A 25,029-nucleotide genomic window follows, 5' to 3' on the forward strand; every position below is an offset into this window, starting at 1 on the left:
TTATGGTTGGATTTCTTGGCCCTTTCTCTTCTTAAATCCTCCCAGCTCAAACTGTTTGCATCTCTTAATAGCCAGAATTCTGTTAGATCTGCAGTCTTGGTACAATCTCTTTTGTAGTTTTAGCTTTTTCCTGGAAAATCAGCTTAGTCTGCCCACCGCAGCCACTCTGCTTCCTATCAAAATGCCACTTTCTCTGGGCATGTGGATAATCCCTGCCCTTCTTGTACTGTGCTACTTTGTGGGGTTGGTGCTTGCCACACATCTTACAGGAAGCCCTGCAGGTTTTAGGAACGTTCACCAAGTTTGTAGGAGCACAATTGGCACAAAAAGCCGTGGTGGTTTTGAGACGTTCTCTCTGTCTTTGTTGTTCTTCTGCACTTCAGTGTGTCTCAGAGTGCATCTATTTTTATTTATGCCGTTCAGGATTGTTGTAATCATAAAGCCAGTCAAAGACAATAGATAAGCATTCTGCCTGGATTCTGCCAAAACCTTGTGGTCCTGTTACCAGGAAAAGGAAAATAAGAATTACCTTGGTTCTTTGCCACCCGAAAGAAAAGATTTTTGACGAGACAGGAAAAAGCCTGATAAGTAAAATTTTATTAGTGAAATAAACAAAATAGTGGAAGATAGTACATTCCCAAGAATTGGCAGCGGGCCAATCCAAGAGAGGTAAAATGACGCCGCTCTCTCCCTCCTGTTTTTATATCCTGGTTTCGTAATTGATTGATTAACTGATTGATTCCCTAAGCTCTGGTCAATTGACAGCTCAGGTTCCCTGTGCTCTAGTTAACTGACAGCGCAGGTTCCTTGTGTTCTGGATTGTTCCCTTCCCCTTCCTGAACCCCTGCCCAGTGTTCATTTCTATCTAAACTACAACAGCCCAAAGACAGGGGAAAAAAAATAGAGTTCAGCCAGACAGTAATGAGGTGAGTGAACAAAATCAGCTGCAATCTGGTTGTAGGTTAAAGACTTCAGATGATCAGATCAGGTCATCAGAACGGAAAGAGGTTACAAAAAGCGTCATGTGATTATATAATTAGAAGAGGAGGTACCAACTCTGCCTGAAGGGTATAGACTTGGGCTCTCCCATCATTTCGAGATTACTAAAACTGGACTTAGTATGTCAATCTGTGATGTAGGAAGAACCACATTGGATGTAGGCAGCTGCAGGTCTGGCATCCCTGTACCAAATGTGTCTGTTTAGTAAGCAACTCCAGTTGCCTCAGGTGACAATTATTGTTGTCATGAATTGTTGGCTCAGGAATCTAAAATTATAGTAAAGCTTAGTGGGTTGTGTCTTTTAACCCCAGAAATGTGAAATTATGAGGTATATCAAACCCATGGCAGTAATCATTTTGTGTTACAATCAAGATAATCACTGTGTTTGGCATTTAAAATTCTTGTAAAATATACTTTAATATACCAAATTCAATTATATGACAAGTTGGCCTGTGATTCCAAATTAAATGCTTGATTCAAAATTGAATGGTATAAAAAGAAGTGACTTAGTTTATAAGCAGTGATAGAGTGGTTAAGAGAACTTACATTAAAAAGTCGCTTAATAACGTGGGAAGGGTTAGTTTATTGAGTCATAAGTTTGTTGAGTTTAGACATTCCAAGGTCTTAAAGAAAATTGAATATATTAAATGTATATTATTTGAAATATTTAAAGGTAATGAGTCCAATTCAAGTTTACTTAAGGGAATTTGATTTTGTTTAACATTAAGTAATCAGTCCAATTTATATTAAAGTTTCCCTGAAAATTATTTTGATTTAATATAAAATTTAAAGGATTTAAAATAATACAATAATATTTATAAGATGAATTTAGGGGCTTAAGAAAATTAGGCATTTAAGTCTATAATTTCAATAAATAAAATTTGAAAAATCAAACCCAAATAAGTGAATATAAACTATACAAAAGCTGCCCTTGAATATCAAAAATATCACATAGGAAGTGAATCTAAGGATTCATGTTCCTTATCAGTGTGACCTCATGCTTATTCTCTCTAGTATCACTTTCTGAAATTCCTATTGGGTATAAATTGGACCTTTTTACTCTTTCATGCCTCTCATTTTTTTTCTTTATCCAGAATGTATCACAGAGGTATAACTTTGTAAGTTATCTCTTCCAATATAGAATTTTGTTTTCATCTGGATCCAATATATGGTTTAATCTATCCATTTGGGAGTATTTCTTCAGTTCAGTGACTTTATTTCTAATTTAATGTCAGCATGTAACCTTGTTCCTCAGAGTAAAACTGCTTCGAACTATTCTCAAAGTTCTTCCAACTCCCAGTAACACACACAAGCATGCATGTGCTCTGCTGTCTTTGCTGGAGGTTGGCTGGAGGCCCGGGATTGCACTGCTTCACATTCCACAAGCCAAGATATCTGCACCAAGTCACTCCTCTGCCTCCAGACAGAGGACCTGATTGCCCAGATAGCATCAGAGGATGAACAATTCAACCCTCATGGGTTAGCTATCCATGGAGTGGGATTTGAGCAGTAGGAAATGGGAAACAGGAGGGAGCTGGGCAGATAAATTCTCCTTCCCTTTTCCCTTCCAGTTAGAGGTGGTGTTTCCAATTAGAGCTGGCCTGTGACTTACATAATTCAGAATCCCAGCAAGGGAACAGATGGCCCACTGAAATTAGGATTACTTGGGGAGGTTTTGTATATACTGGGGCTATTGATAAAGGTGTGGGTAGACTGTACTGCACAGAAATCATGAAGAATAGGAGTACAAGATTAGGATCAGTCAAGCTGTTATCATCTCTATTTCTGAACTGGTAAGGACAGGGTCAGGTAGAGCAGACTGCCTTGAGAACAGTGACCTTCACAGAGGTACAGCCAGCCAGATATGACTTTGTAGAAAAAGAGGCAGGAGGGGAGAAAGAAAAAACCCAAACTCCTGAGCTTATTCTCTTCTTACATTTTAATCTCCTGCCATGGATCATACTGGCTGAACCCATCAGAATGCCAAGGCCAAGAAAGCCACTGATGTAGCCACACAGGCCAGCCTGCTGAAACAGAGAGCAGATGGAAAAAAAGAAGGGCAGAGAGTTAATGAATTAGGATAAATAGGAGATAACAAGCATGTGCACTTTTGCCCATCCTTCTGTCTCTTTCCTTCTCTTTTGGTACATGGATGTGATGGCTGGAGCAGTCCTGGCCATTTTGCAACCTTGAGGCAACCTTGAAGATGGAAGCAACTTTCTAAGGATGGTAGAGCAGAAATATAGAAGAGGCCTTCTGACTACATAGTGAAGTAGCTCCATCAGCCCTTAAATGCTTGCCCAGACTTCTTTTATATGAGAAAAATACACATTTTAAGTCCTCTTTTTCAGATTTCTTATATTTTTAGCTGTATGAGGTCTCACTGATGTACATTCCCACTATCTGAATTTATGTCTTCATTTCCCACCCCTGTCCCCCCTCCACCAGACTATTGTCATTTCTTCCTAGTTGGCAGATTGCCTTTTGTTCTTCCCACTTCAGTCTCTGAGAAACATCATTCTGGCAATAAGGCAAACAGTTCATACATCGGGGGTCCCCAACAGTGGTTCTTTATCAGGGAAGGAACTTGGTGTCTAAGGGTCAGGGGTTAGAGGAGACTCATTTTTCACTGTATTCTGTTTTACGGTTTGGATCTTGTATTGTATATACACATTACCTAAGATAATTAAAAACAAGTTCTCTGAAAAAATTAGAAGGCTAATTAAAAATACTCCATCATGTCACCGTCCTCCACAGGATTTTCAGAAGGGCATTTGGAGTCCGGCTTCTCCACATAGACTTCTCCTGGTGGTCATATCTTACCAATGTGAAGATGAGCACCTTTCACACTGTAATACCTCTGAAGCTGACTGATTCTTGCAATTGCTCTTATCCATGTGGCAGCTGTGATGTGGTTGTCATTGCCTGCCTGCACAAGCTTAGATGTTAGCCCACATTAAAATCATCCTTGAATGGTTTGTTGACTTAAATGTAGAGGATTTGCAGTTGACCAACATGCCACAAAAAATATGAGTCCTGGGTGGTTCTCTGAAAAACCTTTATTTGGCATCGTTTAGTAAGATCAGTTAAGTGCCAGCATCAAAACATATATAGGATGAGCATCAGCAGCTTGGAAGAAAATCCCAGAGACAACATTGGAGCTCTCTTAAGAATATTACCAAAGATCCTCATTCCCCAGAGGATGATAGAGTGTGGGAAAACTGACATCAATTTTCCTTGAAAATAATTCCGAAGACTTGGATTCTGTGGGAACAACTTAGGGATTCCTTAACCAGTTTTTAAAAATTTAAGTCAGATTTGTCGAGATATAACTGACATATCATAAAATGCACCCTTTTTAGGTATACAGTTCTGTGAACTGATAAAAATTTTTAATGTCATGTATCCACCACTGAAATCAAGAGATAAATATTTTTTTAAGTTTCCTCATGCCCCTTTGTATTTGATCCCCAACGCACACTCCTAGCCTTTGGTAACCACTGGTCTGTTATCTGTGTCTTTCATTTTCTCTTTTCTATTATGGCTTCTTTCACTTGGCACCATGTTTTTGCATTGATCAGCAGTTCATTTCTTTTTATTGTTGAGTAATGTTCCATTGTGTGAACATGGCTATACCATGGTTTGTTTATCCATTCACAGTAGAAGAACATTTGGATTGTGAATAAAACTGTACATAGTTAGGAATAGGTTTTTGTATGGTTATACAGTTTTATTTCTCATGGATAAATACTTAGAAGTAGGATTGCTGGGTCATTTAGGTCTATATTTCACTTTATAACAAACTGCTGAACTGTCTTCCAGAGTGTCTGCACCATTCTACATGCCCATCATCAATGAATGAAACTTCATTTTACAATCTTACCAGAGCCTGATATGATCAGCTTTTTAAAAGTATAGTCATTCTAATAGTTTGTAGAAGTATCTCATTGTGGTTTTAACTTGCATTTTCCCAATGATGTTGGGCATCTTTTTGTGGCCTTATTTGCTATTTATGTATCTCCTTTGATGAAATGTCTGTTCAAATCATTTTTAGTTTGGTTATATTCTTACTCAGTTATGAGAGTTCTTTACATATTCTAGGTATTCTTTATCAGGTATGTTTTGCAAATATTATCACAAGTCTGTGGCCTGTCTTTTCATTTTCTTGACTGTGTCTTTCCAAGAGCAGAATTTTTAATTTTCATGAAGTCCCACTTCCATTTTGAAGTAATTTTTTTTCCTTTTATGGCTCATGCTTTTTGCATCCTAAGACATCTTTGCCAAACTCAAAATAACAAAGACTTTTTCCTATTTTCCTGTAGAAGTTTTATAGGCTTTAGGTTTTTATAATTAGCTCTATAATCATTTTAAGTTAACTTCTGTATATGGTGCAAGATATAGGTTAATGTCCAATTGTTCCAGTACCATTTGAAAAACTCTATTTAATTGCCTTTCAAGCTCTATTGAAAATCAATTGAACATATACTTGTGAGTCTACTTGTCTACTTTCTGTTCCATTCCACTGATCTATTTGTCTATCCTTTGGTCAGTTCTACACTATCTTGATGGCTGTAGCTTTATAGTAAATCTTTAAATCAAATAGTGTAAGTCCTCCAATTTTATTCTTGTTTATCAAAATTGTTTTGGTTATTCTTGTCACTTTGGTCTTCTTTATATATTTTAGAATCAGCTTTTCCATTTCAACAATAACAACAACAAAAATGCCCAGAAAACTTTGGGATTAGGAGATTGTGTTGAAGGTATAGATCAATTTGAGGAGAAATGATATCCTAATAATATTGAGTCTCAATACATGAAAAAAGTATTTCCATTTATTTAGGTCTTCTTTCCTTTCTCTAAGCAATTTTTATAGTTTTAAGCATAAATTTTGTATCTTTTATCTCTGAATATTTCATGGATTTTCTTGGTGGTATTATAAGTTGCATTTCTTTTTAAATTTCATGGTTCATTGGTAGAATATAAAAATAAAATTGATTTTTGTATATTCATCTTGTATCCTCCAAACAGAATATATACACTACTTTTATTTTAGATTCTTTGGGATTTTCTATACAGAGAATCATCTTGTCTGCAGATAGAAACAGTTTTATTTCTTCCTTTACAATTGTTACCCCTTTTCTTTTTTTCTTGCCTTATTGCACTGTCTAGATACTTCAGTGTAATGTTGAATAGGAATAGTTCTTTTTCTTCCTATGTATACACACGGTTGACATATGATAAATCTAAGTATAAAAGAACTCTTTCAATAAATACACAGTAAAAAATCAACATAGTAAGAGAGCATTTTGTCATGGTTTAATAGGCATCTTTTTTCTTTTGCAGTGGCACCTAAAATAATGGTGTATATTATCAAAGATGGTGTTAGATACAATGAAATTTTGCAATAATTGGGGGAGCCACATTGCATATTTCTAGACTATGATGTGAATAATGCCCTGGAGTTGCACAATGTGGAGACCCTGATTTAAGGTTACATGTGCCTGGGGCTTCATAGTTGATACTGTTACCACTGGTATCATTTCATTTAACTGAGCACAGGGTGTTCAGCTTAAGCCTGAGTCAGTTGTGCTACTTGAGATCTTATAAGTCTAGAGGTTGATGAGCCAGAGACATCTATTAGAGGCGGACCATGATATATTTGATCAAAAACTGAAGGATCTGATACTTTTTTAACCTTATTTGCAAGCTGACAAGTTAGCCTGATACAGTTAGATGGTTGCTCCCAGAAGACACAGAATGCCTGGGTAGAAACAAGGGACTTTATTACTCATAGCACAGCAGGCAGCATAAGCTTCACACTTGCATTGGTTCTCTTTGCCCACCAGGTGCCACAGGGCTGAGCCTAGGGGGATGCTGAGCACGTAACAGATTTGTGTCACACCCAAGAAGCCCCAAACTTAAGAAACCCCAGTTTTTAAAGAGGCTGCAAGTGAATGTATCTAACCTTTGCCCCAGAGTGAAACATTATCTTTCTTTTCCTGGACATCAAACAAATGTGCCCCACCTTCTCTGAGCTCATCTGAACATTCGGTCCTGAACCACTCCATTGTGTCTTAATCTATCAGCTCCCTTCCAAATTCCCTCCATCCCTCTTCCATCACTTCAAGCACTCTGTTACACTCAGCTCAAATCTTGCCCAGTTGTCCGCACAGGGACCTGGTAAACCTCCAACTTTGGATCAAGTCCATACTCTTACCACTAGCCTGCTGCGGACAACCATAAAACCAAGAGGCACAAAGCCACTACAGATGTCTCTGCTCCACACACGTCAGGATCCCACCTCAGCACAGCATACCTTGACAAATGTTTCAACAGTTGTTTCTCACATTTTCCTCCAAAACGAACGATGATGGACATTTGTTGATGGACTTCCCAGCATCTGTTCCCCCTTTTCCTCCCCAAAGCACCCAGATTTTCCTTTGAGGAAGTGCCCCTCCCCCATTCTCAATGATGCTGTTTTGGTGGATTTGACCCCATTCCCATTTCTAGGGGTCAATTCCAATGGGCTGCTGCTAATCAGCTCCCCTGTTTCTCTGGCCATGGTGATGGGTTCGTCACGGATGAGCCCACCACCTGATTTGGGCCCTTGAGACACCAGGAGACAATTGTAGGGGCTTCTAGGAAATCAGCATCCTCTCTCTTCCATAGGCGCCCTGGAGAGGACCACCTACCTCCGGGTGTTGCAGTGAGGATTCAATGTCTATAACTGCTGGCACGTGAAGGGCAGGGGGAATAAGAGAACCGTAGGGGCCAGATGGACTCTGGAGCCTCTGAGCCAGACTGTGCCTGCACCCAGGTCTCCCTTAGACTGTCAAGTGGCATCAGGCACTTAATCTCCTCCTTGTTTTCTTAAAGTCAGTTTGTGCCTAGCTTTCTATTATTGCACCCTAACTCATGCCCCATTCTAAAATTTTACCTCTCCTCTCCAATCCTCCCTTTCACTCCACTGCCAGCAAATGATCTCGCCTCCTGGCACAAGGAGGAAACAGGCCAACCAGCAGGAATGCCGTTAGCATGTTTCCCTGGCACCTGCAAGTGTTTCTGAATCTGAACATTTCTTCTTCTTTCCTTCTAGACTTTCCCCCTCCGCCTTCTGAGAAACTCAGCTTTTCCTGTTTCTTTGCCTCCTTTCTTTTTACTCATTCTATCCATTCACCTTTCCTTTTTTGGGTCGAGTGCTTCCCAAAGTGAGACAATCATAACCTTCTCCAAGCCCACCTCCACACATCTCTGCCTCTCTTCCTCCCTTCTCTGCCAGCTTTCTTAGGGGGAAGAATGTGCGACCACAAAGACTTCAGCTGGGGGCATGCTGAAATGAGGGTCCTTGGAACATTCCAGAGGTTCCATCCAGTAGGCAGGTTTGCCTCGGAGGAGGGCTCACCGCGGATGCCTGGGTGGGATATGTCGATCAGGGAATCCCTGGCATCTGCTGTGAGGGAAGGCAGTGGAGCTGGTGGCTCCCACAGCAAGTGTGAGGCCTGAGAACAGAAGATGGCTAAGGTGGTGCCTTGGGGAATGTGGATGCTTAAGGGGGAAGCGGCACAACAAAGGCATCTTTAAATGAGGCTGTGACAGGAAAATTAGTGGTAAGAGGAAAATAGGACAGAAGGTGGTTCCAGAAGCCAATGTTGCCAAATACAGATTCATGTGCCTAATGTACCATGAGGCCAAACAAACTGAAACGTCAGAGTTTGGAGCAGAGAAAGGTTTATTGCAGGGCCAAGAAAGGAGGATGGGGTGGCTCATGCCCAGGAAAGCCCCGAACTCCCCGAAGGGTTTCAGCAAAGCATATTTAAAGGCCAGGTAAGGGAGGGCGTGTTGCAGGTACAGGATCAGCTGTGTACAATTCTCTGATTGATGCAGAGGTAACAGGGCAGTCAACACTATCAATCCCAAGGCGCCAGGAGGTCTGGGGGCCATGTGCTCACAATCATCAAGTAGTTTATTTCTTCCCTTTGGTAGTTTTTAGCATCTGAAAAACTCAGGAAATATACATGATATACTATCATCAGGGAGGAGCTACAGCAGAGGATATGGGGGAGGGGTCTGTCCCTGGAAGGCCTTACAGGGTCCTGCTCGATTACACCAGGAGAGAGGTGTGCTCCAAGGAGGAAACCGTGGTCATGGGCTACCAAGGGGCCAAGTACAATAGGGCAGAATCATTGGACTTGGCAATATCTGGAGTTTCAAAGTGGCAGGGACAGAGCCAGCTTTCAGTGGGGTGGGAGAGGAAAGGAGAGGCAAGTAAGAGGAGCAGAGAACAACTAGAAATGATTCTTTTTTTTCCTTTCTGACTGTTTTCTTTTAGAATTCTCCCGAAACAGACCCTGAACACGTACTTGGGTGCAGCTCATCTGTTGGGGAGGTGAACCCCGAAAGCCCTGGAGTAGGGCAAGGGAGACCAGGCAGTGCAGGGATTGCTAACAGGCGAGACGGTCTTACACAACTGCAGTGCGGTCCTTCTGGGGGTCCCCCCAGGACTCATGTGAACCAGGCCTCAGAATGGTTCCCCTGCCTCCCATGCCCTTTTGTGGGGGAGGTCACACTTGCCAAGCAAGCTCCTGTGTGGCTCCAGGTGGAAAAGCGGCTGTGCTGGGGCTGAAAAGCACAGCTCGTGTGAACCCCGGGGGGCCCGAGGAGCTTGGGTCGGGGCGTCATTCCAGTGTTGGCCACCCAGACCCCCACACACCCCTTCACCAAGTTCCATGGCTAAGGTACTAGAAGGGGGCGTTCTGAAGTGTAATTAAAGGCTGGCATGAGATAGAAATTGTAGGCTACAAGGTCAGAGAGAAGTGCAGGGTCAGCAGGTTACTCCTCCAGGGAGTGGGAGAGGCCTGATGGGGTTGTAGTTCAAACCTTGTTCTCTTCTCGGAATCGGGACAGGAATTGGGAGAGGTGCAGATGTCATCATGTGCTTTGCCCTTTGACCCTTTGCTGCAGAAGCTGGGGAGGGACACACTCAACCCCTCCTTACGCCATCAGCCTGCATTTTCCCTCTACGACTGAGCTCTATAGACTAGATTAAAACAGAACCCAGGGACTTGACCTTCCCTTCCCTGCATGCGCCTGCACTGTAACTGATCACGCACCATGTGCTCGAAACTGGGGGAAGGACCTGCCCTGAAGGTGAGCCGTGAACCAAGGGCAAGCTGTGGGGCTGTGACAGCACAGTCTGGAAGTAAGCAGGGAAGTAAGAAGAACCAGCAGGCGACTGACTACTCCCCCCATCCCCGACTCTCATCCCTTCCCCAGAAAGTCCGGGGAGAAGAAGAACAAGGTGTGATGGGGAAAGAGTGAAACAGGGATAGCTGGGAAAGGCTGGCAGTGCTTAAAGCTGAGCTAACGCTCGGGGAGCCGTGAGCCCCATGAGCAGTCCCCAGGTGCGCAGTTCGGTCTCCCTTCTGTTGTGTTGTAGACACAGAGCTGTGAGGGGCGTCCTTGCCTCCTGAGGACACACCCTTGGGGGAGGGGGAAAGAGCCCAAGGATGAGAAGCCAGATGACCAAGGGGTGATCTCTTAGGAAGAGTGAGTCCTGTAGTGGCTAGAGGACATCAGCTGAATGACTGGACGCTTGCCATCTTGAGTGACATCCCCCTTGGTATCTTGGTCACCAGCCCCCTCCCATGTGGTCCTTCTCCAGTCTCAAAAAATGGCCCTGTGGGTCACCACGCTCGAGGAAGAAGCATGCATATTTGTTTCTCATTCCACATTCTGAGGCCCCAGAAGGGGAAGCAGCAGCACATTGCTGGGTTCGCTGGGGACCTGTTCCAGGAGTGGAGTGGAAGGTGAGGCCACCTAAGGTCTGTGGTTAGTGTCAGAGATAAAACGTTCTCCTTACTGTCAGACTCCCACCCAGGACTGAGATGGCCCTGCTTGCTGATCCAGCCGCCTACCATCTGCCCCCGCAACTGCTCCCTGACCCTCCAGTGGAAGCCCCTCTCCTGCTGACCTTTATGGAAGGAGTAGCCAGGTCTGTGTGCCTGGGTGGGGCCTCTGGCAGATTTTCTAGCCTCTCCAGGCTTCCAGTGTCACCTCCTTCTGCTTTCTAAACTCTGCCTGCCTATGTGAAGAAACCCAAACCACAGCTCTGAGAAATTTTCCTTGATTAACGAGCAAATTGAGACAGGGATGTGGGAATGTATGTTTGGAGAAAAGCAAGTTCATTGTCCCTTTTCCCCACCCATTGGTGCCCACCCCCTGAGAACTTGAAGAGTTTTACCCTCCCTATGAGCTCATTTGAGGCCCCTGTATTATTTTTTATATTTTCTCTGGTCTGTGCATCCCACGTGGGAAGTGCTGGTTGTTTGTTACCACTGCAGGGGTGTGATTGCAGGACTCCTCCCCTCCAGGCCGACCAGCACTGCCTGGGTGTGGGCTGCGTGTTTCAGGGATGTCATGAGGGGTCTGGTGGCTCCTGACGGGGGTGTGATGACGGCCCAAAAGACAGACAGCAGGTAGACAGATGGATGTCAGAGGTAGACTTCAGTGGCTGAAAGGCCCCGCCTAGAGGCACTTACTTACGGGATAGAGATAGAAGCCAGCAATCAGCTCCAGTCACAGAAGGTGACAATCCTGAGATGTCCAAGGTGCCAGGCATGCCTCTAAGCCAAGCCCTCTGTACTGACTCATCCAATCTTCACACACCCCAGGGGAGTTCATACTACTGTCCCCTTCTAATTATGAAGAGATGGAAGCATAGAAGGATTCCTCACTTGCTCAAAGTCACACAGCTGCCAGCTGAGTGGAACAGGGTCTGACCCCAGGCATCCTTCCTCCACAGCCCAAGCCCATAACCACTCTACAGACTGCCTTTCCACCTTGGGAGGGTGGCCATCGCCCTGGCCTACACACAAAGCCTTACCAGGAGTAAGGGGCCTCTCAGATCATCTGGAAGAGTAAATCATTCCCTTCCAAGTCCCAGCCTTACACGTACCAGGCCAGGCTAGCCCTTGCACGTGTGTAATCTGTGCCTGTGCGGGGACCTCCTCCCCCCAGGCCAAGTGTGCCTTCTCTTTCTGGGGATGATAAAGTGTAAAATGTGATTGCTGGGGACACTGTGCAGATAGGCTACCATCCTCAGGCTCCGTGGGGTAGTACAGGCTGGTCCAAGGATACTTTCCTGCAGGCAGAACACCTGGAATAGGACAAGGCTCGACTCTCCCCCAGACACCTTCTAGAGCTGAACCCACAAGCCCTTAGGCCACTGTAGGACTCACTGTGCACCAGGCTAGAGTCCTGTCTCATTCTAGAAAGGAATCGGCACAGACCTATGTGGAGTCAGTTTATTGTCACTAAGGAAGTTGATTTTGAGTTTTCTGTAAAAGTATTATTTCTTAATAAATGTTTTATAAATGTTAACGTGAGGACTGGCAGCCAGACCTCCCTGCTGCCAAGCCAGGGCTCTTCCCCGTTCAGCACCTGCCTTGTTCACAGAGGCTTGCCCCTCCCTGACTGCTGCAGGAAGGGAACATGTTACACAGTATCCTTGGCCCAGCCAATCTCGGCCGTGTCCCAAAAGAGCAGGAAGACCTGAGATATTTCCAGAAATGTCAGCCTTTGATTTTCCTTGTTTCATTTCTCTACCTTGATCATTATCCCAACTTAATTTAAACAGCAATCACATAATCCAGACAGTGGAACTTGATTGTGCTTGCAGAGGAATCAGGCTTGAGTAAGTGGACTTGATTGTTTTAGAGGAGTTAGAGGCTATTGTTCAAAGGAAGAACCAAGAGTGAGTTGCTTTTCTTTTCAATGAATAGACTGTGACATGATGAACTCCACCTCTGCAGGTATGAGTTACAGTCACGTGCAGTAGCATCTCTGCCTCCCCAGGCTGGTAAGAAGTAAAGCAGAGTCGGGGGGGTAGATGTCCAGACCTCTCTCTCTTGTCCTGCTCATCGCTCCCCTACCAATGTTTTCCTTGGATGGAAACCAGGCAGAAGCCTGAGGGCAAGAGAGTGCATGGAATCAATCTCTTAGAGTTGGGCAAAGAGAGGTGGAAAATGACCCCACGTAAGGGTGGGGTAAATGGAGAACAAACAACCCAGAATTCCACCTGTACAGATATCAAAGGGCATTCCTTTCCTGTAAGGGGACCAGGCAGTAGCTTTAAAGAAATAGTAACTGACAGGATGAATTCACACACTGTTAATTATCCATTGCTGTGTAACAAGTTACCCCCAACGTAGTGGCTTAAAGCAAACATTATCTCACACAGCCCCTGAGGATCAGGACCCTGGTGGTGGCCAGCGGGATGGTTCAGGCTCTAGTATCCCATGAGACTGCAGTCAAGATACCCACAAGAGCTGCAGTTATATGAAGCTTCAACTAGGGGTGGGGGGCCCACATCCAAGATGTCTCACTCACCTGACTGTTGGCTGGAGGCCTCAGTCCCTCACTGGCTGTGCCCAGGAGGTTTCTGTTCCTGGTCTTGGGGGCCTCTCTGAAGAGCTGCTCACAACATGGCAGCTGGCTTATTTCAGGGTGAGTGATGAGAGGACAAGGAGGAGGCCACACTGCATTTTGTGAACCACCCTCAGAGGCCTCATACCATCACATTTGCCACATTCCATTTGTTAGCGGTCCTAAATTCAGCTCACATTTAAGGGGAGGGAAACTAGGCTCCACCTTTCAAAGAGGAGTATTTAAGAATTTATGGACCAATTTTAAAGCACCACTCAGAAGGAGATTAAGAGGAGAAATCATTCAGAGGGATTTCAAAATAGGGATGAAGTGTCAGTCTACAAAAAGCCAGAAGAAGGTTCTCAATGCCCTCCCATGCTGTGAGTGTCTCAGGGCTCCCTGGTTCTGTTGGGCCACATCCTTCTTGGTAATCCCTGTGCCTTCTGCATCTTCCCAACTCATTGTTACACCTACCCACCCCACTTTCTGTTATTGCTCTTGGCTACTCATTCTTGAAAAAAAGTTCAGCTAATTTGATGGCTTATAATGGACCCAGAAATCCTTTATGGTGGTTACCTAATTCTAATAAAAGCTCTCCTGGAAGCTTAATGAACCTGAAGGAATTACTTTCTCTAATCTCTTTTATGTGGGAAAGGATAGTTTTGGTGACACTTGTAAGGCACTCCTTGCTCCCAATGTCATGAAAACAATAGAGCACTTGCTTCATCATTATATGATTTAATCCCAACAGTATTGAGGAGTAGTTTGTGATTTCTAACTGATGAGGAACTTGAACCGGTAGAAAGTGACTGAATGGGAGAGGTTAGACTTGAAGTGTGGGGCTGGTTCCTGGTGTGGGGCTCCTGCCTTGAACCTGGTCTGCTAGGGAGGACCCCTGAAACCATCATCCCACCACTACCCCGTTAACAAGACAGGTAGCCCACCAGGAGCCAAGGGAACTGACACACGTTTATTTTATGGGTTTTTTTATGGTTTAGGGAAGATGATGTGATCAGAGAGTGATTATAAAGCATCATTACGATGCCTCTGGGTCTGCAGAAGATGAGGGGTATATATTAAGGCAGACATTCTCAAACTTTTTGTCGGGAACACTTCATACTCTTAAAAGTACCAAAGACCCTATAAAATTTTTGCTTATGTGGATTATGGCTACTTAATATCTATTTATGATATCAATTTGTTTAATTTGTATTTATCATATTAGAAATTAAAACTGAGAGATATAAAAAAATATATAACTCATTTAAAAATAGCAAAGTTGATATATTAGTACTTTCATTAAAATAACTCTATTTTCCAAAATAATTAGGGAGAAAAAGTGGCATCGTGTTGCATTTTTGCAAATCTTTGCTGGGCTTAGTAGAAGGCACCTGGATTCTCATCTCTGCTCTTGCATTCAATCTGTTTTGAAATCACAGTCGGATAGGCTGTGTAAAATTCCTTCATTCAGTCATAGGAGCATGAGAGTGGAAAAGGCAGATGATATCTTAGTAGCATTAGGAAAACAGTTGCCCTTGGAAATCCACACTTTGAGAACCACTGAATTAAAGGCTTATTACAAACTCTCTTCCTCCTAATTTTGCTGATGATAGATTCTAAACAAGTGAACATTATAGTCAGCACTTCATGACTCTGGGACTAGAGTGACATGTGCAGACACATGAAGCCACCATGGCTGGTTTCAGTATGCAGTGCCAGTGGCAGGGATGAATAAAAGGGAAATGGAAAAGCCTGGATGATACCTTAGAGCACAAAGGGACGTTTGTTCCCCTGGCAAGAATGTTTACTGTTCACCAATATATGCTTTCCCCTCTGGGAGGGCTAAGCATCTCTCCCCTTTGGCCAGTGACTTGCTTGGAGCAGAGTGACGGGTGGCATTTCCAGGGAGAGGTGCTAAGAGCCAATTTTGGTCTTTTGCACACTCCTTCCCTGTGGTAACCACCAGTATTCTATGTGGATAGCAGCTGCCCCATCAGCCTGGGGCTCAGAGTGAGGATAACACTGATGAAAAACAATCCGCAGCTAACACTTGCTGGATGTGTAACACAAATGGGAAGCATCTGTGGTTTTCAGCCATTGAGATATTGAGACTGTTATAACAGCACAAACTAGCCCATCCTGACTGATACAGCCACCTCACTAGAAAGGCAAGTCAAAGATACAGAATGCACCATTTAGCGCACATTTATGCGGAGCTTGCTGTGCATTCAACACCGCACTAGGTGCTGTGATTACAGATGGCTCAGATTTGGCACCAGCCCTCAAAGGGTTTATATTGCAGAAGGCATATAAACAAACTGTCACTCTGTTGAAATTACCACTATTAACAAGGGGGAATCTAGGGCGCTGTGGGAGGGAGAAGTCCTTGAATCCTTTATCAGTCATGGAACCAGCAAGAGACAGCACACTTCGGTGAGATTTTTGAAAGGGACCATTTTTGAGGTGGGGACAGAGTTAGAGTGGCCAACAGGGATGTTGAGGTATCCATGACCACCCACAGAGTGGGGGTCCAACCCCACCCCAGCCTGAAGGGACAATGGTTAGATATCGTGTGGCTGGACTCATGGTAGAAGGGCCATATGACACCAGCAATAGTTGCTGAAAAGCAGTCATTGCCAGACCACAGCAAAATGGGCAGGGAGCAGGAGGAATAAATACTCTGACTTCTCTCTCTTCTGCTCTCTGATCTCCTGTCTGTGCCTCCTACTAGGCAGATCCACCTGAAACCAGAGACAAGGGTGCCTGGGTGATGCCACCCAAGCAGTTTGTAGACGCCAACATCCTAGTCCTCAGAGCAGGGTGGGGAGGGTCAGGGAGAGTCTGGAAAAGCAAATGGAGAACATTCAGAACAAGGTCCCAAAAAAGAGAAGTTATAGTAATTGTTGAAACAATATTTTCTTAAAGTTTTTATTTCATTGCTTAATTAAAATGCCTTAATTTGCAAAGAGCATCCATAGCTACTGATGAAATGGGGAGGGATTCGAATGAATATAGAGGGCTGGATACTTGAGGTTTCGATTATGAGAGAGAGGCAATGGGCATGTGGCCAGAAATCCCAACCTGGGTTTTTTTTAAAGACTTAATTTTTTAAGAGAAGTTTTAGGTTCACAGAAAAATTAAAACAGTACAGAGATTTCCCATGTAATCCCTGCCCCTCCCCGCAAATGCACAACCTTCTCTACTATCAATATCCCCCACCAAAGTGGTACATGTGTTACAACAAATGAACCTACACTGACGCATCATAATCACCCAAAGTCCCGTAGTTTACAGTAGTGTTCATTCTGGGTGTTGTATATGCTACGTGTTAGGACAAATGTATAATGACATGTACCATCATTATGGTATTAAAGAATAGTCAGACTGCCCTAAAAATCCTCTATGCTCCACCTATTCATTCCTCCCCACTAAGCCCTAGCAACCATTGATCTTTTTACTGTCATAATTTTGTCTTTTCCACAATGTCAGATAATTGGAATCTTGTAGTATGTGGCCTTTTCAGATTGGCTTCTTTCACTTAATAATATACATTTAAGGGTCCTCTGTCTTTTCGTGGCTCGATAGCTCATTTCTTTTTAGCACTGAGATAATATTGCATTGTCTAGATGTATCCCAGTTTATTAACCCATTTGCCTACTGAAGGACATCTTGGTTGCTTCCAAGTTTTGTCCCGGATCCTTTTGTGGGGGCTGGAGGATGGAAGACAGATGGGGAGAGAATGGGTGGGGAGGATAAGGAGAGGGGTATCTTCCAGCCAGCCAGAGACCAGACCATTAGAGGTAAATTGTAAGGTGAAAGTTGCATATTTTTCTAACCTAGCCTCAGAAGTCACCCAGCGTCACTTCTGCTGTATTCTATCCATCTGTTGGTTACAAGCCAGTTACAAACCCACTGAGATGCAAGCAGAGGAGAATTAATTCCACTTCCTGATGGGAAAAGTAAGGTTCTAGAATGACACAGAGCAATATAGCAGCCACCAGCTACACATGGCTGTTTACATTTAAATTAACTAAAATTGAATAAAATTAGAAATGCAGTTCCTCAGTCACACTAGCCACATTTCAAGTGCTCACTGGCCAAATGAAGACTTAGACTATTTCCATCATTGCAGAAGCTTCTGTTGGACAGCCCTGCTCTGGAATTACATGTGAGATAACAGATTTTGTTGTGCCTATCTTTCAAAAATACAATTTGCCACTGGGACTTAGACAAACCAAATTGTATTTGGGAAGATGGACTGAAATGGCACAGTGGCTCATGTGATGTTGTACACAAGGGTTGGCAATAATTGCTGCTGAGAATAATTCTGAAGAGGAGAGAACTTGTGTCAAGGCTCTCAAATGTCTTAAGAGAGAAGATGCATAGCTCCAGGGGCTTCCAGTAGGGCTAATGGGAGGATATCACAGAAGGGTAATTTCGAGACCAGTAATCATTTTCTTTCTTGTGTCATGGGCCTCTTTAAGCATGTGATGAAAGCTACCTCTCCCTAGAAAAAAAAATGCACATAAATAGAATCATCCTTCCAATTTCAGGGGTCTGTAGGTTCCCCGCAAATCCATCCATGGAGTCCCCAGATCAGAGCTGCACTCTAGGCTGTGAGCTCCTGAAAGTATTTCCTTATCCATGGCCATTAGCAGGTGTGCGGCACTTAATCACAATGTGTAGACAGAAAGAGCCACAATTTTGCTCAACACAAGTAAACGTTTTTTAATAGTCAAGGAGTCATTTAAGTGGAACAGGCAATGTCAGGAAATCAGAAAGTTTCCCAGCAGAAGTGTCTATGTAGATTGATAACCATCTAGATTTCAGCTTAGACTCTAAACTGAATGAGCTGTAAGGTCTTGGCCAGCCCTGGAATTCCAAGTTTCTATAAAAAGTGACACTAAGGCCCAAGCACAGGAACAATCATGTACAATTCAGATGAAGAGGGTGGAATCTAGAAAAGCTTCATGTGACTGGTGGCATTTTAGATGAGCTCAAAGAGTGGGGATATGATATGAGGGCACGAGATTGTCTCTAGGGGCTCATTTACAAGATTTAGTATCTTGCAAGTTCATTGCCTCTAGTGACTTGGCTTCTGACCAACTGATGGATACTTTTCTCCATATCCTACCATCCTTCTCTCTTCTCCTGTCTTCTGTCCCTCACCCCCAGAAGGATCCACAAGGAAACACTCACCTGGATTATCCAGGGTCTCTAAGTGCAATGGCAAGGGTCCTTAGAAGAAGGATGCAGAGGGAGATTTAACACAGATGAGAAGCAGGCCATAGGATGGAAGCAGAGTCACAGAGAAAAGACGCTATGCTGCTGGCTCTGAAGACAGAGAAAAGGACCCTGAGCCCAGTAATGCAGCTTTGGCTGCTAGAAAAGGCAAAGGAAACACTCTTCCTTAGAGCCTGCTAGGGAAGGGTGCCTGTCAACGTCTTAATTTTAGCCCCAAACAACTCACTTCAGACTCTGGCCTCTAGAACTGTAAGAGAACACAATTTGTTTTAAGTCACCAAGTTTGTGGCAGTTTGTTAACAACAGTCATAAGAACTAACAGAGCTGGGGACAGAGCTGATTAAGAATCAGTGCATAAACTCAGAATCTCTGCTTCCTCCAAATTCTTGAGATTTACTTCTGGATCAAGTTCACTGTGTCAGATGGCTTCTTCCCTGAGGTTGAGTCCTTTTCTGGAAGCTCTTCAGGACTCATATCCCCACACACAAAAAATGGGTTCATCCCCACCCCCACACCCAGTTCCCCTGACAAATCCAGGCATCAAACTTAGCAGTGGACAGAGCTTGAACTGTCCTCCATGGGTCCTCGGGCCCTTTGCAGGTAGACTTCTGTTTGGCTTGTCCTACCGTTTCAAATGTACCCAGACACACCCTCACTCCCTGCAATGTATTGTCTGAACTTTGAAACATACCAGCTGCCAAGTGTGTCTTAGGAGATAAGGATACAGTTTCTGGTCTTGAAGAATTAATAGACTAGTGTAAAGGACAAGATAGCTGATTATAACTGATTTGTACAAATACAATGGGACTGTCAAAAGAGATGGGTTGATTTTAGCTTGGTTCAGACTCAAGGTGAGTTTCCTATGACATTATTCAGTGTTTGGTTCTTGCAATTCCATAGTGATAGAGTTTTAGACACAACAGATAGGCCTATTGGAGCATAAGGGTTCTTAGTACATAGATTCATTACTGAGTGTGCATTCCAAGCAAAATCTTAGACCATAGATCTTTGTTTTTGAGAGAGAGAAAGGGACCCAACCCCCCTCCCCCAATTCCTGATATATATGGAATCTTGACTTTAGGAATCAGATTGTCCTGGGTTTAAACCCCAGTTTTGCCACCCAACAACCATGTGACTTGGGGATAATTTCCTAATCTAAGCCTCAGTTTCCTAAATTGCAAAATTGACATTCTAATAAGTGCAGGATTATTGTATGTATTAAGTGAGGCCTAGCAAGGTGTTTGTGTAGAAAGCATTCCAAAGATGATATCCATTCATTCTATGACTTCTTTAAATACATTTATCTATGACTTTATATAAATTCCTTTTTTTAAAATACAGAGGCCAGGATTGTTAATGTTCTGTAGGGGCACAATCGGAGAAGCGTTATCGCTTTTGTGTGTGTGTGTGTTTTACTCACTATATTTTTTTAAATTGAAGTACAGGTGACTTGCAATGTTGTGTTTCAGGTGTACAGCAAAGTGTTTCAGATATATATGTGTGTGTGTGTATATGTGTGTGTGTGTGTGTGTGTGTGTATATATATATATATATATATATATATATATATATATAAATCTATTCTTTTTCAGGTCTTCTCCAGTATAGGTTATTACAAGATATTGAATATAGTTCCCTGTGCTGTAAGGGAGGTCCCTGTTGGTTATCTATTTTATATATGTTACTCCCAAGCTCCAAATTTATCCCTCCCCCCTCTTTCTCCTTTGGTAAACATAAGTTTGTTTTCTGTGTCTGGCATCTATTTCTGTTTTGTAAACAAGTTCATTTACATCATTTTTTTAGACTCCACATATAAGCAGTATCGGATGGTATCTGTCTTTTGGAGAAGTGTATTTTGAAGGAAATAGCCGACTATCCTATAACCAGGGCCCAGACTACCATGAAGGAAGTGAAATAAGTCGTAAACATGCAGGGTCAGATCTTGTTTTCATATAAAATGTTGATACTTTGTTCATTATGGGCTTTTTCTTTTTCCCCTGATTTTGACTTTTACATATATTGCATTAAACTATTATTTACCTTGATAACCTACTTTTTTGGCACCACTTTAAATTTTTCGTTCACCTGCCCTACAGTACTCATGTCGTGGTATGACTGGCACAAAGCTCAGAGCTGCCGGAGAAGCCTGTAGGGAAAGACCCAGGATCTCTGACTCAGTTTGAACTTGTCTTATTCAAACCCTAGAACACTTGACCGGCTCAGGAAAGGAGCAGAGGAAATGGACTGCAACTCCCAGAAGCCCGCGCGGCACGGCGCCCTCGCCGATTGGCTGCACGAGCCTCGCCCCCGCCCCGCCCCGCCCCGCCCCGCCCGCGCTGACCCTAGGCGGCGAGTCCCGGGGCAGCGTACTCTCGAAGCCGGGTACCCAGTGGAGTCTGGCGTGGCTAGCAGGCTCCATGGCGGCGCCGCTAGTGTCCCGGATGCTGCGGCGGGTCCTCAGCTCCAGAGTCCGGAGCTGCAGCTCAGGGGCTCCAGTGACGCAGCCACGCCCCGGGGAGCCCTCCCAACCTGCCGTGGAGGTGAGCCCACCCGCAGACACACTTTCCTGGGGAGGGGGTGGCCTGGCAAACTGCACCGTATGCCCAGAAGCACCCCAGCCCATCCGCGGCAGCCGCTTCTGGGGCGGACCCCCTCACCCCCCACCCCACCCCCGGCGCTCATGTAGGGGTAGGGATAGGAGTGGAATGATGTTCTCTAGAGAGACTGCCCAGTCTCCCCCTATATCCCAAGAAGGGGTGGCGGGGTTGGGGCGTTCCTTGGGGTCTGGCTTAAAAACCTCCCTGCCCACCCAGCCATGCAACCCCCTTCCAGGTCTGAGTGACTTCCAGAGACAGGAGAGCAGGCAGGCAGGACTTGGTCCAATGAGATGTCATGAGTACCCGTCTCAGCCCTACCTCCCACCCGGCCTCTTCCTTAAGCATTTTCCTCCCTGTCCCCCAGAGGAGGTTGTATGGGATTGGGTGTTTTGTGGCGCCCCACTTCATAGTGTGACACTGACTAAAAATGTCACCTTTATGCTGCCAATAGTTGTCACTTTGTAATCACAGGGCTGTGTGACCCGTCCTTCAGTGACTCTGTTTCATCTTCGTTCCCTGGGGAGGGTTCAGCCTCGTTCTAGAGCTGGATAGAGCCCAGGACTGGGCTCCTCCAGGATAGGAATTCAACTATCTCTTTAGGGTTGGAATAGCCCCCCTCAGTCCTTGACAGCACCCCTCAGAGGGATTCACAGCATAACAGGCTTTTGCCCAGGTAATCATTTTGGGAGAAGCATCTCTTTGCATTTGGTGAAACCTCTTTTCCCACCATTCCTTTCCCACCCCCTGGCACAAGGCTTCAAGTCCTGGGATTTATCAGATCGTACACCAGCTGTTGGTTATTCAGGGGGAGGGTCTCAGCCTCACTTGCTTTCCTAGAATCTGACCCCCTCCCCACCCTACCACCCCTCCGGGATCCTCAGATAAGCAGATACTGTTGCTGGAAGGTGGAGAAGTTTGTCAGTATCTTTGAACTCTAAACTTCACGAAGCAAAGATTCCTGAGAGATCTTTAAAGAATTCACGAAAAGGGAAGTTTCTTCTCCCTCCTGCCCCTAATTGGTTTTATACCTTTCATCCTGTGCTAACGGACTTCATTTGTGGTCTCCCTTGATCCTCACAATAAACCAGGTGAAGTTAGTAGAGTGTATTTTCAGGGGAGGGTGCTCATCAAGTTAACCTCCCTGGAGTCCAGAGCTGTGAAATGAGGGAGCAGGAACTCAAACTCTAGGGCCTGAGCTCCTGCTGCTTCTCTGCAGAGAACATAAGGGGAGAGGCTGCTCCTACCCTTTCCTTTACCCTGTGAGGGGAGGCATAATTAGCGGGTAAGAATGTGGACTCAAGCAGAATGCCTGGGTTTGAGTCTCAGTCCTCCCACTTCTTAGCTGTGTGAACCTCAGCAAGTCCCTTTACCCCCTGTATATATATTTGGCTGTTTGAAACAGAACTAGTGAGGGTGCACACAACAGATCACTGGACAGGGAGCCCCAAGCTTTCACCCTCTCTCTTCCTCCAGCTTTACCTGGCTCCTGGGGCCATCACCTCCCCTCACTTCTTCTCTTCAAACCCAGCTGGGGGGGTCCAGCCCATGTGTATGCGGTGGGGTAGGGCACAGAGTGTCTTTAATAGGATCTCAGAGGTGAGACAAGTCTGGAGATGTGTGTGTTCAGCTTGCCGGTTGGCAGGAGCAGGGAGGGGGGCATCTGGAACCCCTGTCCCTGCTTCCCTTCCTGCAGCGTGCCTGTTCCCCACACCCCACACAGGGCTCTGGAGTCCTGGTTTGGAATGGGGGGTGCTTGGAGAGACAGAGGGGGAAGCCACTGCATGTTGTCTGTGTGTCAGGGTGTGGGTGTGAGATGTGGAGTGGAGGCTCGCTGTATAGAAGGGGGGCCTTGGGCTTGGTCCAAGGACAGACTGAGGTGCTTCTATAGGTGGGAAGGGGAGGCAGCAGTGTGCAGGGAGTTGGGGAGGGGAAATGTAACTCCTTGCCGGCCGGATTGGGGTAGCCAGGCCAGTCTTCTCCGGTTGGAAGCACTGCACCCTCCTTCCTCCCTCAGCCTCCGTGCAGGCTTTGGTGGGATGACAAGGGACTGGCCTCAGGTCCTGGGCCTACTCTTTGGGGCAGAGGAAAGGATGACTCTGGTGCCAGAGGCACTCAGCTGTTCAGGGGGCCAGAAGGAACAAACGTCGGAGAGAGGGGTGTGCAGGAAGGGACGGGGTAAACGGGGACGGCAGGGCCTGTCCTGGGGCAGCACACAGGAAGGAGAGGGGACCTTTCAGGGGGCTGTCTGGACTTCCAACTTGCCCAGCTTCTCAGTCTTTGTTGCAGTGAAGTGTGACTGTCCTTGCCGGAGCCACAGGTGTAAAGACCTCACACTTAGAGTGGGGGTGGAGGGAAGAGGAGGCCAAGGCCTGGGGCAGTTTGCTAGGTCCCTTCATTTAATAGGTTAATTTTGAGGCACCCCTGGTATATATCATCCCAAATAGCAGGTAAATCAGGGTCACTGATATTTGGATTTGGCCTGTGTTCTTTTTTCCTGAATAACACAGCTACTCTACTGTCTACATTCTGAAGCTCTTTTTGGGGGGTGGAGGGCTTTATCATTCAAATCAAACACCCAGGTTAAGGAGTACTTGGGGTGGCAGACACAATATAGTCAGTAGCAGCTGGTAGGCTGCCTAGTGCCTGGTTACTGGCACTGGTATCTGTGCTCCTGGGAAAGCTCAGACCCCACTTGTCTTGCTTTGGGTGATGTGACAGCAGGTCTGAAACCCCAGCCTTGGGCCCTCTGCCCGTAAATAGGTCCTTGCAAGACCAGGGAAGCTAGCAAGAGTGGGAAAACTAGTCATGGCACACACAGTGAATGCCCCTCCGTGAATATGGGATGAGTGGATATTTGTAAGTAGGAATCATAGTTTAAAAAATGGGAGGAGTCATGTATTGAACACCTACTGCGTGCCAGGAACACCTCCTGTTGAGTTTGGTAGGATAATTGTCCATACTTTATGGACGAGGAAGCTAAAGCTTAAAGAATGGTAGGCAACTAGCTCTTACACCTAGGTGGTAACAGAGCCAGGCTTGTAATTCAGGTTTACCTGCTCCAAGGCCTATGCTCAGAACCATAGCCACCGGCCCAGATCAGAATGGCACTGGATCCTGGTGCGGCTGGGCCAGCGGCTCTCAGCCAGGGCTGCAGAGTAGAACAGGGGTGCTACAGACAAACCCAGGGCCCCCTCTCAGAGCAGCTGAGTCAGGATCTTTGGGCTCCAGCCTCACTGCTACTTAGAAGCTCTTCAGGTGATTCTGATGTACAACTGAAGTTGAGGTTAAACCATTTTGATGGTAGATACCAGCTTAGAACTGAGTGGCTACCCAGTGTAACTGGGTTTTACACACACCACCTTTCTGTCTGGGTTGGGGGCCTTCCTGTTTGTTCACTGACATGGTGGTTTGACACCTGCTACAGACACTGGGCTAGTGAGGCAGGCAGGAGGGCTTCCCACACAGAAGAAACAGCCCGGTCCAGGCTGGGGCCCTGGGAACTTGAGCAGCTAAGGATGTTCTACTACTTCTGACATGTCGTGGCCCGTCCTGGCCCGTCCTGGCCCCTCCTGGCCCCTCCTGGCCAAGAGGCATTGCTGTCTAATCTGCCCAGTAATTCCCCTGGATTCCGGGCTCCTTTGACTGGTGCTCATATTTTTCCTCCAGGGTTCTTAAAGGAGAAGGAAAAAAATGGAAGAATTAAAGTAAATGAAAGTGGGACATGCAGTGTTAGAGGAGAGAGGAGGCAGAGATAAGGCTTATTAGT

General features: G+C 45.2%; 1 protein-coding gene and 1 pseudogene across 4 annotated transcripts in view; one reads left to right on the forward strand and one right to left on the reverse strand.

Moving 5' to 3' along the window:
- LOC102525019 (large ribosomal subunit protein eL42-like) lies at positions 1-21,085 on the reverse strand (annotated as a pseudogene).
- MOCS1 (molybdenum cofactor synthesis 1) overlaps positions 21,019-25,029 on the forward strand; it is a 27,956-nt gene continuing 23,945 nt past the window's right edge. For all 4 annotated transcript variants that reach the window (XM_015237477.3, XM_072945077.1, XM_031688509.2 and 1 more), the window contains exon 1: positions 21,019-21,206. In XM_015237477.3, coding sequence (XP_015092963.2) covers positions 21,084-21,206 — 123 coding nt within the window. In that variant the 5' untranslated portion in view covers positions 21,019-21,083. The remainder of the gene's footprint in view (positions 21,207-25,029) is intronic.

This window comes from Vicugna pacos, chromosome 20 (genome assembly GCF_048564905.1).
Source record: "Vicugna pacos chromosome 20, VicPac4, whole genome shotgun sequence".
NCBI lineage: Eukaryota > Metazoa > Chordata > Mammalia > Artiodactyla > Camelidae > Vicugna > Vicugna pacos.